This window comes from Esox lucius, chromosome 19 (assembly GCF_011004845.1).
Source record: "Esox lucius isolate fEsoLuc1 chromosome 19, fEsoLuc1.pri, whole genome shotgun sequence".
Classification (NCBI taxonomy): domain Eukaryota; kingdom Metazoa; phylum Chordata; class Actinopteri; order Esociformes; family Esocidae; genus Esox; species Esox lucius.
Genome location: NC_047587.1, coordinates 46,616,609 through 46,633,645, shown reverse-complemented (window position 1 = coordinate 46,633,645; position 17,037 = coordinate 46,616,609). Strand labels below are relative to the sequence as shown.

Genomic DNA, 17,037 nt, shown 5'->3' with positions numbered 1-17,037 from the left:
CGGGTTTTTTTTTTTAAACGGAGGAGAAAAAACTCCGGTTATAAAAATACCCGTGTTCGTGTGGACTAGGCCTGAGAACCTTTATGGCCTGAGGAAAAAAAAAATGTTTAGCCTTGAAGTGTGTGCCCTGATGCTCCGGTAGCATCTACCAGACGGCAGCAGTATGAACAGACCATAGCCTGCGTGGCTGTGATCTTTGATGATGTTTCATGCTTTCCTCAGGCATTGGCATGGTAGATTCCTTGCACGGAGGGGAGATGGCAGCAGATGACAAGCTCCGCAGACTTTACCACCCTCTGGAGGGACTTGCGGTCGGCAGTGGAGCAACTGCTGTACTAGGCAGTAATGCAGCCTGAGAGGATGTATTCAAAGCTGTAAACGTTTGTGAGTTTTTACCGACACGCCAAAAAAATATTGAGTCTTCTCAGGAAGTATAGATGTTTTAAGGCAGTTTTCACTGCCGAGTTCACTTGTCTGGACCAAGTGAGGTTGTCTTTGATGAACGCAAAAGAAACATGAATTCCGAGACTCTCCATTTAAGCTTCATCGATGGGTATGGGGGCATGACACCCCCCTCTGCCACTCCCTCAAGTCCATGATCATCTCTTTTGTGTTGCAAATGTTGAGGGGTTGTTGTCCTGGCACCATGTAGCCAGGTTCTTTACCTCCTCTATGCAAGCGGTCTCATCAATGTTAGAGATGAGACCCAGGATGGTAGTGTTGTCCGCAAATTTGAGGATGATGTTGGAGGTGTGGCCACGCAGTCATGCGTGAACAGAGTACAGGAGGGAACTGAGTATGCAGCCCTGGGGGGCTCCAGTTCTCAGAATCAGTGCAGAGGAGGTGAGGTTGCCCATTCTCACCACCTGAGGTCTACCAGTCAGGAAGTCCAGGATGCAACTGCAAAGGGAGGCGTTAAGTCCGAGGGTCCTGAGCTTAGGAACAATAGTGTTGAATGCAGAGCTGTAGTCCACAAACAGCATCCTCACGTATGTGTTAGGGATGGGCACCGATAGTCGAATATACGAATACCCGAAATGTATTTAGTATTCGAATACTTGTATTTTTTTGGTTAAAATAAATAGATTTAAATGTTATTTTTCTAAATACTTTTAAAATTCCAATCTAAAGTGTTTAACATATGATATACCATGACATTTAAAAGAGAATAGCGCTCCTTCACATGTTTGTCGTTTACAATACTCAATCAAAGAGGTAGTAGTGTGGTTGGGCCCAGTCAGTCAGAATGACGCAATATATACTTTTTAGCCTACTGCTAGCAAGTGGATGAAAGTCAATTAATTCAATGGAAGATGGAATATATATACTGAATTAAAAAATATTACCTCAGAAAAAAAATATTTGGCTACAAAAAAAATTTTTTAAGCTGAGGAATTGAAAGGCGGTTGAGAGTGCAGAAAACGGTGAGTGGAGCAAATAGCATATAGCTGGCTAGCTTAGCTAACTAGCTTCTCTAGACTCTTCCATCCAATAATCACATTTTTGTCTGTTGATTAATAGTCTTCTAGTTCTGTAGTTTTGCGTGTCAACCACACGGTTTCCTCCATACACGCTGTTGTTTTTTTGTTACATGAACGGTCATTGAGCCAATGTTACATGAGAACAACACCCTGTCCTTTGCGCGTTATGTAGTAGCGCTCATATGGAATCCGTAGTTTTTATCAACATGGAATGCCATCAGGCCCTGGTGACTTACGCAGGTTCACTTCTTTTTTTTTTTTAACTCTCCTCACGTCAGCCGTGGTTAGGGAGAGAGTGTAGTCATCCTGGTCCTCAGCAAGCCTCACTGTAGGAATTGTGTTTGCTGAGCTTGACAGGCAGTGAGTCAGTGGGATGAGCATCATTGTTATTTCTCCCTTTGTATCCAGAAAAGGAAGACCCAGAGTTACACTGGATATAAAAAGTCTACACACCCCTGTTAATATGCAAGGTTTTTGTGATAGATCATGTCAGAACTTTTTCCACATTTAATGTGACCTATAACATGAACAATTCTATTGAAAAACAAACTGAAATCTTTGAGGGGGAAATATAAAAAAAAAAAATACTCACAAAAACCTGGTTGCATAAGTGTGCACACCCTTAAACTAATACTTTGTTGAAAAACCTTTTGATTTTATTACAGCACTCAGTCTTTTTGGGTATGAGTCTATTAGCATGGCACATCCTGACATGGCAATATTTGCCCACTCATCTTTGCAAAAGTGCTCCAAATCTGTCAGATTGCTAGGACATGTGCACAGCTCTCTTCAGATCACCCCACAGATGTTCAATTGGATTCAGGTCTGGGCTCTCTGGACCAATCCAAAATGTTAATCTTCTTCTGGTGAAGCCATGCTTTTGTGGATTTGGATGTGTGCTTTGGGCCATTGTCGTGCTGAAACTTCATCTTCAGCTTTCTGACAGATGGCTAGGATGTTTTTCTTTATAAGAAAAGGCTTCCGTCTTGCCACCCTACCCCATAGCCCATCCATGTGAAGAATACGGGAGATTGTTGTCACATGTAGCACACAGCTAGGACTTGCCAGAAATTCCTGCAGTTCCTTTAATGTTGCTGTAGGCCTCTTGGAAGCCTCCATGACCAGTTTTCTTCTAGTCTTTTCATACATTTTGGAGGGGCGTCCAGTTCTTGGTAATGTCTCTGTTGTGCCATATTTTCTCCACTTGATGATGCCGATCTTCACTGTGTTCCATGGTATATCTAATGCTTTGGAAATTATTTTGTACCCTTCTCCTGACTGATATCTTTCAACAATGAGATCCCTCTGATGCTTTGGAAGCTCTCTGCGGACCATGGCTTTTGCTCTGAGATGCTACTAAGAATATGTCAGGAAAATCCTACTAGAACACCTGAACTTTACTTGTGATTAATCAGAGTCACTTCAAATGATGGCCGGTTTGTAATGACCTCGATTGAACATGAGTTTGAATGTGATTGGTTTATTCTGAACACAGCCACATCCCCAGTTATAAGAGGGTGTGCACACTTATGCAACCAGGTTATTTTAAGGTTTTTATTTGTAATTTTTCCCCCTTGAAGATTTGAACTTTATTTGTGATTAATCAGAGTCACTTCAATTGAATTGTTCACATTATAGGTCACATTAAGGGTGGAAAAAGTTCTGACATGATTTATCTTTGTCTCATTCTTTTACATCACAAAAACATTGCATTTTAACAGGGGTGTGTAGACTTTTTATATCCACTGTAGATGCATTCAGAGATTTCTGGCCACTAGTTAGATAAGTGGAGCTGTCAACCCACAATTGTATATATGGCAAATGTCAGATGTACGAATATGCCACGTCATCCTAACCATTTGCTCGAAAACTAGGAATTTCATGGCCAAATTAAGTATCATAGTAATTCTACTCTCTCTCTGCAGAGCTATAATTTCGAATGCATATGCAACTTAAAATGTAGGTTGGCAAATTTAAAATGAAGTTTTCGCACATTTTCTACGCAGAAAACAAATGCTCCCTTGGAAGTAGTGTTTCAATCAATCAAATGTATTTATAAAGCCCTTTTTACAACAGCAGTTGTCACAAAGTGCTTTACAGAGACACCCGGCCTTAAACCCCAAGGAGCAAACCACAGTAGTGTTGAATTTCCGTGGCTAGGAAAAACTCCCTAAGAAGGCCGAATTTTAGGAAGAAACCTAAAGAGGACCCAGGCTCAGAGGGGTGACCAGTCCTCTTCTGGCTAAAGAAGAGGACTGGTCAGCAGTTTCAGCAGTTTACATTCAGTAAACACAAAAATAATTACTGGTACCAAAATGTGACGCACTTCTCAATGACCCAATCGTAGCCAAGCTAACCTCAGGGGGGTGATGTTGATTATATGTTTGATTCTAACAAAATTTTTTACTGATTGTGTAGACTGAAATTTAACTGATTTATATCCACTGTACCTCTGCTGCAGATGATAAGTTCATTACCAACCTCAGAAATCAGTAATTAACTCCACCTCAGACTGCAGCCCAAATAAATGCTTCATAGGGGGTCAAGTAACAGAGAAATGTCTACATCAACTGTCCTGAGGAGACAACATGAATCAGGCCTTTATGGTCGAATTGCTGCAAGGAAACAATTACTCAAGAACACCAATAAGAAGACGCCAATTCTTTGGGCCAAGAAACACAAGAAATGGACATGAGACCAGTGGAAAGCTGTCCTTTGGTCTGTTTAGTCCCAATTTAAGATTTCTGGTTCCAACCACCATGTCTTTCTGAAATTCAGATTGGTTGAACAAATGATCTCGGCTAATGTGGTAACCACCATGGGTGGCTACTTTGAAAAATCTAAAACATAAATGTATTCCAAATTGTTAAACACTCTCTTTGGTTACTACATTAAGATTCCATATGTATTGTTTCATAGTTTTGATGTCCTCAGTATTATTCTACAATGGGAAAAATAGTAAAACATTTAAATAAAGAAATACCCTTGTTAGAAAACTTCAAAACCCGCAACTTACAATAATCCCATGAAATGTATGCAGCATGTACAACAATAGACTGGGGTTAGCCAATTGTGTTTTTGATGTGACAGAACGTTTGTTTTTCATGTAGACAATCGTAATTTTACATAGTTGGAGCAAATCGCTTTAGTGGGGGACAGCAATGTTTGATTTGAATTAAAGTACTGTATGTCGCAGCCACTTCAGCTGATCAAGATACAATCCAAATGGTAACCAAGCATGTGTTAAAAAATCAACAAACCTCCTGACTAAGTTGCTCCTCCAGGGTCATCTTGCTGCTCTGGAGCCCAGTCACAAAGTTCTCCAAACGGTTTCTGACCTGATGGGTGAAGCAACATGTCCACAAGTGATGTGGTTTCTCATCGAAACAGGACACTGTCCCAAGAAAGAACCAATCCCACAAGGAAAAAAACCCACCATGCAACTACAGAAAGAAAGGGTCACAAACCACATATATAGATGATATATAGGAAAAAATAAAGAGATCTTGGACGTACATAGACTACAACCAATCAAAAACAACCAGACACAACCTGAAGAAAACTGAAAGACAATCTTGATAATAACTCAACAATGTTTTTTTAAAATGTATTTCTGGTATGAATAGTGCACAAAAGACCCACCAAATCGTAAAGGATTGGCTAAAATGTAGAGAGTAATTTATTGGTCCATATTAGAGAAATATTCCAGATAATAGAGGACAACGAACGCAAAGAAACATCTACAGCTACAATGTCTAAAATACCAACCCCTCCTGCTGTAGACTCAGATGCCTGTGCAGAGATTGATTTCCTTTAAATTCATTACTGATTGAAGTAGAATATCTTCATATTTACATTTCCTGTATAGCAGTCAAAACCTTACCTAATGTCATGGTTAGGAAACAATATGCAAATATGTATATTCTGATTATATACCATAGAAGCTAATTTTAAAGTATGTACCAGTACTGCATAAGAACCAAAGACACATTTAACTGACATGGAGGAGAATGTTTGGATGCAGACTTCTTATACTCACAATGGCAGCATCTTGGACATCTTTCTGTAGTGCCTCGATATTGTTGGTCTGATGCTTGGCTGCAGCCTCTAGCCTGGCATTCTCAATTTCCAACCTGCAGACACAAAACATTGATATTACAGTTTTGAACTATTTTGAATGATACAGTGGATATAAAATGCCAGGTTCTTGTGATGTAAAAGAATGAGACAAAGATAAATAATGTCAGAATGTTTCACCCATTTAATGTGACCTATAGCGTGAACAATTCAATTGAAAAACAAACTGAAATCTTTGAGGAAAAAAAAAAAATCACAATAACCTGGTTGCATAAGTGTGCACACCCTTAAACCAATACTTTGTTGAAGCACATTTTGATTTTATTACAGCACTCAGTCTTTTTGGGTAGGAGTCTATTAGCATGGCACATCTTGACATAGCAATATTTGCCTGTTCTTCTTTGCAAAACCCCTCCAAATCTGTCAGATTGCTAGGACATCTTCAGATCACCCCACAGATGTTCCATTGGATTCAGGTCTGGGCTCTGGCTGGTCCATTCCCAAACGTTTATCTTCTTCTGGTAAAGCCATGCTTTTGTGGATTTGGATGTGTGCATGGGTCGTTGAAAGGTGAACTTCCTTTTCATCTTCAACTTTCTGACAGACGCCTGAAGGTTCTGTGCCAAAATTGCTTGGTATTTGGAACTGTTCATAATTCCCTCCACCCTGAATAAGGTCCTGGTTCCAGCTGGAAAAAAACAGCCCAAAAGCATCTTGCTGCCACCACCATGCTTCACAGTGGGTATGGTGTTCTTTGGGTGATGTGCAGTGTTGTTTTTGCGCCCAACATACCTTTTGGAATTATGGCCAAAAAGTTCAACCTTGGTTTCATCAGACCATAACACATTTTCTCACTTGCTTTTGGGGGACTTGATGTTTGTTTTTGCAAACTTCAGCCGGGCTAGGATGTTTTTCTTTATAAGAAAAGGCTTCCGTCTTGCCACCCTACCCCATAGTCCATCCATGTGAAGAATATGGGAGATTGTTGTCACATGTAGCACACAGCCAATACTTGCCAGAAATTCCTGCAGTTCCTTTAATGTTGCTGTAGGCCTCTTGGAAGCCTCCCTGACCAGTTTTGTCCTCGTCTTTTCATACATTTTGGAGGGGCGTCCAATTCTTGGTAATATCTCTGTTGTGCCATATTTTCTCCACTTGATGATGCCGGTCTTCACTGTGTTCCATGGTATATCTAATGCTTTGGAAATTATTTTGTACCCTTCTCCTGACTGATATCTTTCAACAATGAGATCCCTCTGATGCTTTGGAAGCTCTCTGCGGATCATGGCTTTTGCTCTGAGATGCAACTAAGAAAATGTCAGGAAAATCCTACTAGAACATCTGAACTTTACTTGTGATTAATCAGAGTCACTTCAAATGATGGCCGGTTTGTTATGACCTCGATTGAACATGAGTTTGAATGTGATTGGTTTATTCTGAACACAGCCACATCCCCAGTTATAAGAGGGTGTGCACACTTATGCAACCAGGTTATTTTAAGGTTTTTATTTGTAATTTTTCCCCCTTGAAGATTTGAACTTTATTTGTGATTAATCAGAGTCACTTCAATTGAATTGTTCACATTATAGGTCACATTAAGGGTGGAAAAAGTTCTGACATGATTTATCTTTGTCTCATTCTTTTAAATCACAAACACATGGCATTTTAATGGGGGTGTGTATACTTTTTATATCCTCTGTAGAAGGTATATAAGTGGCGCTGTCAACCCTAATTGTACACTGTCATATGTGTGCGAACGTGCGCCACATCATCATAACCATTTGCTCGAAAACTAGGAATTACATGCACAAATTAAGTATCATAGTAATTCTACTCTCTCTCTGCAGTGCTATAATTTCCAATGCATATGCGTCAAAAAATGTAGGTTGGCAAAGTTTTCGAACATGAGCGATTATTCTACCCAGAAAACAAATGCTCCAATGGTAGTGGTGTTTCAGCAGTTTACAATCAAAGTTGGTAATCACAAACAAAATTACTGGTACCAAAATGTGACGCACATCTCAATGACCCAATCGTAGCCAAGCAAACCTCACGGGGATGAAGTTGATTCTATGTTTGATTCTAACAAAACTTTTAACTCATTAAACTAATAAATAGCATTAGAAGTCGAACCACTCTTTGAAGAATCAAAAACACTCATCTGCTCACATTGCATACACTCTACTGACGCTGTCCTTCCTGCTGTAATATCTACTCTGAAGTAAATGCAGGTCATTAGATCCACTGCAAAATCTTAAAACAAAGTCTCAAGTATTAGACATGCTCTAAAATTTGCAGAAATTGTAATGAATGCTATATTGTAAACATAATTTGGACCCATTTGATATTTGATTAAAATAGCAGCAGCAGGCTACATTCATCAAATACCACACGCTTTCTGCTAGAAGCGCAAGGAAAGGAGGAGGTCAAGTCTACAGGGAAGAGATCAAGTTCCTGGCGGCATGGTGCACTAACAACCTGGCCCTCCATGCAAAGGAAACCAAGGAGCTCCTTGTGGATTTTAGGAAATTAAATACTTATTTCACTCATAAAAATGCAAATCAATTTATAACATTTTTGACATGCATTTTTTTTTGTTATTCTGTCTCTCACTGTTCAAATAAACCTACCATTGAAATTATAGATTGATCATTTCTTTGTCAGTGGGCAAACGTACAAAATCAGCTCGGGATCAATCACTTGTACATAGGTTATTCTTAATACCTGTAGATTTTGTATATTGTCCACTGCACACATAGAACTGTCATATGTAATGCATTTGCATTCAACATTCCATCTAAACATTCCAACAAAATATAAACGAAACACTTTTGTTTTTGCCCCATTTATCATGAGCTGAACTCAAAGATCTAAAACTCTCTATGTACACAAAAGGCCTATTTCTCTCAAATATTGATCACAAATCTGTCTAAATCTGTGTTGGTGAGCACTTCTCCTTTGCCGAGATAATCCATCTCACAGGTGTGGCATATCAAGATGCTGATTAGACAGCATGATTATTGCACAGGTGTGCCTTAGGCTGGCCACAAGCTTCAGGAGCTACGTTATGGTAAGCCAAAAAAACTATGTTTACGGATCTATTGCGACTATTTCTGGTGGAGTATTCATCCGTGTATGCTTTTTGGGGTGAAATAGATCACAACCCCTGGCACAGTAAAAAGGGATGGGTTTCCACGATTCTTTCGTCTTCTTCAATTGACAAAAAAGTCACTTTTTAAAGATAGTGATCATATGAAACCATTTATTATCAGATTGTTGTTAAACTCCTTTTTATGTCATAACGATAACGGAAATCACAAATGCCCCTGAGCAAAAGTTTACATCCCTTTGAATGTTTGGCCTTGTTACAGACACACAAGGTGACACACAGGTGAAAATGGAAATTTAAGGTGAATTTCCCACACCTGTGGCTTTTTAAATTGCAATTAGTGTCTGTGTATAAATAGTCAATGAGTTTGTTGAGCTTGTTGACATGGATGCACTGAGCAGGCAAGATTCTGAGCCATGGGAAGCAGAAAAGAACTGTCAAAAGACCTGCCTCAACAAGGTAATGGAACTTTATAAAGATGGAAGGATACCCAAAGCCTTGCAAATGACAGTCAGTACTGTTCAATCACTTATTAAGAAGTAGACCAAGAAAGATTTCAGCCAAAACTGCCAGAAGAATGGTTCAGGATACAACGAAAAACACACATGTAACCTCAGGAGAAAAACAGGCTGCTCTGCAAAAAGACGGTGTGGTTCAAGGACCACAATACGACGATACATGAACAAAAATGAGCTGCACCAATGCCACAAAAAAGCCTGGTTACAATATGCACGACAACAACTTGACATGCCTCACAGCTTCAGGTACACTGTAATTTGGAGTGGAGAAACCAAAATAGAGCTTTTTGGTTTCAACCAACAGAATACCATGCCCACTGTGAAGCATGGTGGTGGCTCACTGGTGTTTTGGGGGTGTGTGAGCTCTAAAGGAACAGGGAATCTTGTGAAAATTGATGGCAAGATGAATGCAGCATGTTATCAGAAAATACTGGGAGACAATTAGCATTCTTCTGCACGAAAGCTGCACATGGGAGGCTCTGGGACTTTCCAGCACGACAATGACCCTAAGCACAAGGCCAAGTTGACCCTCCAGTGGTTACAGCAGAACAAGCTGAAGGTTCTGGAGTGGCCATTACAGTCTCCTGACCGTAATCTCATCGAGCCACTCTGGGGAGATCTCAAATATGCGGTTCATGCAAGACGATCAAAGACTTTGCATGACCTGGAGGCATTTTGCCAAGTCAAATGGGCAGCTATACCACATGCAAGACAACTATTACAAAAGACTGCACACTGTTATTGATGCTAAAGGGAGCAATACACAGTATTAAGAACTAAGGGTATGCAGACTTTTGAACTGGGGTCAGTAATTTTTTTCTTTTTTGCCATGCTTTGTTTTATGTTTGTGCCATTCTGTTATGACCTACAGTTGAATGTCAATCCCATAAGAAATAAGTGTTTTGCCTGCTAACTCATGTTTTTTTTACAAATCGTACATACAGTCATGGCCAAAAGTGTTGGCACCCCTGAATTTCTCAAGAAAATCAAGTATTTCTCACAGAAAAGTATTGCTGTTCTGCCCCCACTTTGTGTTGAATTAAAAACATCTAGTGGTGTAAAGTTGTATTGCATTTGAGTTCTCAAAATGTAGTCCCTCCTCTCTTGCCGTTGGTTTCCTGTTTTGCTTCTGACTCAGCTCTACTGAAAGGACATGCTGCAGTTACTTTTCCATCTTCGTCTTTGGTAGTTTTTGAAGGTCTAAGTCTGTAAGTAGCATACTACTTTGATATAATCTTTGTGTATTGTCTATTTTAGCATAACATGTATGTTGTGTTGATAGATGCTAATCGCGATTAGCATTTCTCCATAGAGATTCATGGTTATGCTAATCGCGATTGCCATTGCTCCATGTTAAAGTTAGCTTAAATGCTTACAAGTCATGATAATGGCTTATTTGTCCTAGGTGATAGCTATATGTTAGACTTAAGTTGCATATTCATGTATATGTGTATATGGGCAGTTTGTAATGCCATATTATTATGTTTTCACAGTTTTACAGATAAAAGATACTAAAAGCCTCTCTACTCCGGTTTCCTGGGTCTTTATTTCAAGGATCTTATGTTAGCTATCTGCTACGCTAACCTGTTAAAGCAAGAGCAGAATAATTGCATTAACACATGTTTTGCTATACACATGTTTATTCCCTTTGTGTGTATTGGAAGAGTGGTCCAAATAATTTAGTCCAGCCCATTTTTGGGGTTTTGTGTGCAATTATGTCCAATTTGCTTTTTTTCCTTCTTTCTTTTGTTTTGTTCCAATACACACAAAGAATTATTTCAGGGGTGCCAACACTTTTTGCCATGACTGTATATTACCAATTCTCCAAGGGTATGCAAACTTTTGAGCACAATTGTAAGTATAACTAACTATGAAGTGTGTTTGTGCCTCAAAGCAGGCATCGTGTGTGCTAAGTTTTTGTGTGCTTTTATGTGTTTACCTCTGCACCGCCTCCTCCAGCTGTTTTCTGATGCTGTCTGAGCCAGCTGAGGCCAACAACACCTCCTGCAGTTTCCGAGAGGCAGTAACCACCTCGTGATCCTTCTCATTCAGAATGCTTTTTAGGGCGTTGATGCGGCGCTCTGCCTGAACGTGTTGGTCTTCACTCTCCTCCAGCTACGAAGTAAAATGTTCAAATTTTTTAAAGAAATATGACAGAATGGCTAATATGATTCCCCCTTCTGTTTGATGGACAATAGACCTACATACAGAACTAAATATAATTTTTTCTGCCATCGAAACAATTGGATATATATTAAACAAATACAGTACCTTTCTATCTGAACGTTCTGTAATGTCAAACCCACCTGAACAGGCCCGTGAGGTCAAGCATTAATACAACATACTTCTAGTACAGTGTTTCCCAACCTTTTGCAGTTACTGTACCACCAAGGTGGTGCCAAGAAGAGCTTTGCCTTGGCTGAGCAGAAGCTGCCCACCCATGAAGGTTGGATGGCCTAAAGACATGAAGTGGCACATCGGCGTACACGGGTTGTAGGGTCTAAGCATAGCCCACAGGTAGGGAGGTACAGTTCCCTTTGCTGCACCATAGGCAAGCACCATGGTCTTCTACCCCCTCATGTTCATTTCACTAGTAAGCCTATGTTGTCATGAGTGTTCTCAAGTACCCCCTGTTGATACCCCCAGGGGTCCTTGTACCCCTGGTTGGGAACCACTGTTCTAGTAGGTCAATTTCCAGACACTGTTTAACCATTTGATAGCTTATACAAAGCAAAAGCTTATACATAAAAATCTCTAAATGCCCACTACAACTTTACAAATGCCATCACTAAAACTACTCGAGAGATGGTTTCGAACCACAACTATGCTGTGATTCTATAGCCTGTAAAGAAACGCTGCGTGTGAATCCAGACTACCATCCATCGCAAAGTAGCCAGAATTGTAAATCAAATACAATTAGTTGTCACTACCGAATTGTTGGTAGTGGTACTGTGTGTCTAAGCAGATGATTAATGCCACATTATCCAGAACTAGTCTAAACTAGACTATACCCACGGGTTGGCAATGTCCTAGACTTACTAATACGGCGCCTGTATTGGAGATTCAATTACTAGAATTCCACCCATTAATTACATGAATGAGGATATCTGTTCTAAGTCAACTTGCCTATAATGCTTACTGGTCTTGGTGGAAGTTTCTCCTATTCTAGGATCAGTTTACCTGCCCTGATCTCAAGTTTAAGCAGGGGAACATCACCCTACTCCACCAACCTTCCCCTTGAGACGATCCATGTCCTTGAGCAGACGCGCCTTCTCTTCTTCCAGGTCATTGCGGTAGCGAGTGTTCACCTCCAGAGAAGCCTCGCTCATTGACAGTTTCTTAAGTGAGTCAGCGAGTTCTTGCTGCAGCTGCCTCAAAACGGTCTGTAGTAATGAGAGAGGGCGACAGAGACAGAAGGTGACAGAGACAGACACACTGAATTATTCTGGGCTTCAGGGGGTGATTTAGTAATGGGATATAGTAGAAAAAGTAGAAAAAGATGCTCCCTGATTTGCAGCTAACATTAGCTAAACGTAGCTTCATTCTGTAGCAGTTTTCAAAGAAAACTAAAATATGATTTATCATCTTGTCCCACACACAACCATTATCCATTTAACAATTCACTGATAAATGACTTAAATAGAAAATGCTAAAGTAAAATAAATGCCACGTGATTGTTATCCAGGGCTTTTTTGTTTTTTATATTTGAACATGCAGACTTCCCCCCTTAGAATAATGACTGACAACGAATTACTTGGACAGGAAAACGCCAAGTGCTTCCTGATACTTTGCATTAGATTTTGCCTCCTGAAGCATATCGCAAGAGGTATTTCTCACCTATCCTTCTTCCATCTTACCTCCCTTTCGTTCTTCTCCTCCTCCAACTTGTAGACCTGGTCTCTGAGCTCTGCCGCTTTTGTGGCCAATTCTCTGCTCCTCTCCTCCACCAGCTGCACATGCTCCTCGCCATCTGCTCGTAGCTTAGCCAGCAGGTCACCAAAGCGTTCCTGAGCATCAGTCACAGCCTTCTCCTTTGCCATCCCTGTACATAAAATTTTTAAATTGTTCTACAAAAATAAAAATGGCACATTTTAGGAGGTAAACGTTGGTCTCCTAACTTATCTTTCAAACCAGCATTAATTTCCATCCAGGGCCACCTAATCATCCTCCCTCACCCAAATACTGGTGTACATATTGCATCAATTCTCCACCATGCTGGCTGTGAGTGGTGCGCTTTCTCTGTACGTGGGTTTCATACATTGGTGGAGGCGGCAAAGGTGAGTTCACCATCTTATTAAAGGAGGTTTGCGTCACCCATTGAGCTGTTCGATTGTAATGTGACTATATTATCGGTTCCAATCCAGTGTGAATATCAATGAGCAAACTCACAGCAATCATGCTCATAGACCCAGTAAGCATACATCTCAAATACATTTACAACAAAAGGGTTCTTGGAAAACTTTTACACTAATATGTCCACAAAATGGTTCTATTGAAATATACATGCAATTGCCTTCTGCTATGAGTACCAAGACAAATAAATGCCACGCATTTCAAATTTTAATTCCAACTGTCCAAACACTTTCACAAAGCCGCCAAGCTTGTTCCTAAGCTCAGGACTCTGGGACTTAACACCTTCCTTTGCAATTGGATCCTGGACTTCCTGATAAGCAGACCCCAGGTGGTGAGAATGGGCAACCTCACCTCCTCTGCATTGACCCTGAGCATCGGAGCCCCTGAGGGCTGCGTACTCAGACCCTTCCTGTACTCCCTGTTAATGCATGACTGCGTGGCCACGCCCAGTTCCAACACCATCCTCATATTTGCGGCAATACAACCATCCTGGGTCTTATCTTCAACAATGATGAGAACGCTTACAGAGAGGATGTATAGAACCTGGCTACATGGTGCCAGGACAACCTCCCTCTCAACGTCTGCAAGACTAAGGAGATGATCGTGGACTTCAGGAAGCGGTGGAGGGGATCACTCTCCCACACACATCGATAGAGCTGAAGTGGAGTCTCTGACTTCAGGTTTCCTCGGTGTGTTCATTAAAGATGACCTCACCTGGCCCAGACAAGCGAACTCGGCAGTGAAAACGGCCTAAAAGTGAAGTCTGCAGAGCGCATCATGCCATCTACCATACACAATACCTTATGAAAGCACGGAACATCAAAGATCACAGCCACCCAGGCTGTGGTCTATGCACACTGCTACCGTCTGGTAGACGCTAACGCAGCATCACAGCACACACTTCCAGCCTCCCATTTTCTTTTTCATCAGGCCATAAGTCTTCTCTACCAGCAACACTGATCTATGACCATATTGATCACATTAACATTCCAAATGCTCTGATGCCTGTCCATGTACATTAGAATATGTTGACCATTCATAGGCATATTACACTTATATTTATATTATTGAATATTTCTACCCATATTGTCCATATTCCCCACTTTACACTCTTTAAAATAGCAGCTGGTTCACCTTGTTATGTAAATGTTTTCCTATGTTTGCTTCATTTTTTTCTTTTTATTCTTACTACGTAGATGTCGTGTGCCATGTCTCTAGAATTGAACTGACTTTAACATTTCATAATAAATACAAGGCTTCAACTGCACCTTTGTTCTGAGCCTCCTCCAGGTGTTGCCTGATCAGCATGCCTTCACTTTGCGTCACAGCCAGCCTCTCCTGCAGCGCCTCCTGTCGGGCGCATGCTCTCACTGCCTGCTCCCTCTCCACTTGTAGTGCTGCCTCAAGCTCCCTCAACCTGCCCATAGCCACTTCCTTTTCCCTCTGCAGTGCAGTGACCATGTGCTCTGTCTCCGTGAGAGCCATGGTGAGGCGATGCACCTCATTTTCAAGGCTGTTAGTGCGTGACTCTGCCTTGGCAAGTTTCTGGGACAGCCCACCCACTGCCTCACGTTTGTTTGCCGTCTCTCCCGTAAGCTTGTCCTGGGCTCGTTGGCGCTCCTCGCGCTCTCGTTGAAGAGCCCGTTCAGCATCAGCACGAGCAGCCTGGCATCTTTCTGCCTCCTGGAGAGCACCCGTCAGCCGTGTCCTCCCTGACTCACCTTCGGCTTCTAGCTGTTCTCTTGCCTGGCGCTCGTGTTCTAGTCTAGTGGATGTCACGGAAAGCTCCGCCTTGAGGGTGGTCAACTGGCCGGTGTACTGATAGACCATCTGGGCTAGTGCCTCCTCATTGAGCTTGAGGTCACGCCGGGCATCCTCCAGGTGCTCTCGGAGGGCTTCACACTCCTCTGTGAGGCGGGACTCCTCCTGGCGACTGTGAGAGCGGGAACGTTCCAGCTCAACCCTCAGGGAGCTCAAGTCATCCTGGAGGGCTGAGTTCTGCTGCAGCAGCTCTCTTTCCCGGTCTGTGGCCTCCGTTAGCTGAGACAAGGCCTGAGTAAATGACCACACAACAGCCATGGTCACACGCAACACTTTTAAAGTATTATGTTAATGTTAGATTTGACATGACATTTTAATATATCAGACATTTTAATATACAGCTCTGTAAAAAATTAAGAGTCCACTCCTCATTTTTCTTAAATCCGCATCTCTACGTGTATGGCAGCTATTCCATTCTGTCTGTTACATTCCATCACAGGCACACCTCATTTTACTTAATGAGGTACTGATTAGGTGATTACCTGAACAAAATCTTATTTAACATGGAAAAGTATAAAAACCACTGCTGTGGGCATCACGATCCTCTTGCAATAGGACCAGCTGGATGGCAAAAACAGTGCCAGTAGTAACTCAAAGGTAATTTGGAAAAATATATATTCAGCATGACAAAATAGTTGAAAAGAAAAGCTTTGAGTGCGGAAAAGAAGGGTTCATTTCTGGCTTTACTGACAGAGTGGTACAGTGAGCAGAGGGGTACAGTGAGCTTGCTTCCATCCTGAAAAAGATGGTGGTTCCTAAGAACAAGGTCAAGCAACAGACATTGGGGACAACAAATCTACAGACTGGCAGAGGGCAAAAACGACTGTCCACTGACCGAGATGATTGTCAACTCATTTGAATGTCACTCAACAACCATAGGCTGACATCAAGTGACCTATAAAAAGAATGGCAAACAGTAGCTGGGGTGAAATGCACAACCAGGACGGTTTGAAACAGGCTCCTAGGGGCAGGGCTGAAGTTGTGCAAAGCTAGAAAAAAGCCCTTCATCAATAAGAAGCAAAGAAGAGCCAGGCTGAAGTTTGCAAAAGACCATAAGGCTTGGATCGTAGAGGAATGGAGTAAGGTCATCATCTCTGACTAGGCAAAGTTTCAGCTTTACCCAACACCTGGTCGTCTAATGGTTAGACAGAGACCTAGAGAGGCCTACAAGCCACAGTGTCTCGCACCCACTCTGAAATGAGGTGGAGAATATGGTGAGGATGCTTCAGCAAGGCTGGAATCAGGCAAATTTGTCTTTGTGAAGAATGCATGAATCAAGCCAAGTACAAGGTTATCCTGGAAGAACACATGCTTCCTTCTGCTCTGACAATTTTCTACAACTTTAAAGAATCACCAGATCAAGACCCTGTCATGGCCAGCCCAATCTCCAGACCTGAACCCCCTGAAATGTGTTCAAGAGGAAGATGGATGCACGTGTGGTCTGATCCAACAGACAAGCTACTGTGGCTCAAATTGCTGGAAAAGTTAATGCTAGTACTGATAGAAAGGTGTCAGAACACAGACCTGTCAGGGCGCCCATGCTGACCCCTGTCCACTACCGAAAGTGCCTTCAATGGGCACGTGAGCATCAGAACTGTATTGCTGAGCAATGGAAGAACGTGGTGTGGTCTGATGAATCACGTTTCCTTTTACATCACATGGATGGCTGGGTGCGTTT

General features: G+C 41.6%; 1 protein-coding gene across 5 annotated transcripts in view; it reads right to left on the bottom strand.

The window, feature by feature from the left end:
• Positions 1–17,037, bottom strand: part of si:ch211-272n13.3 (ankyrin repeat domain-containing protein 26) — a 101,877-nt gene that overhangs the window by 38,525 nt on the left and 46,315 nt on the right. For all 5 annotated transcript variants that reach the window (XM_020044214.3, XM_034288037.1, XM_034288036.1 and 2 more), the window contains 6 exons: positions 14,807–15,590; positions 13,043–13,227; positions 12,416–12,568; positions 11,125–11,300; positions 5,521–5,614; positions 4,742–4,819 (listed from right to left, as the gene is read on the bottom strand). In XM_020044214.3, the coding sequence (XP_019899773.2) occupies positions 4,742–4,819; positions 5,521–5,614; positions 11,125–11,300; positions 12,416–12,568; positions 13,043–13,227; positions 14,807–15,590 (1,470 nt within the window). The remainder of the gene's footprint in view (positions 1–4,741; positions 4,820–5,520; positions 5,615–11,124; positions 11,301–12,415; positions 12,569–13,042; positions 13,228–14,806; positions 15,591–17,037) is intronic.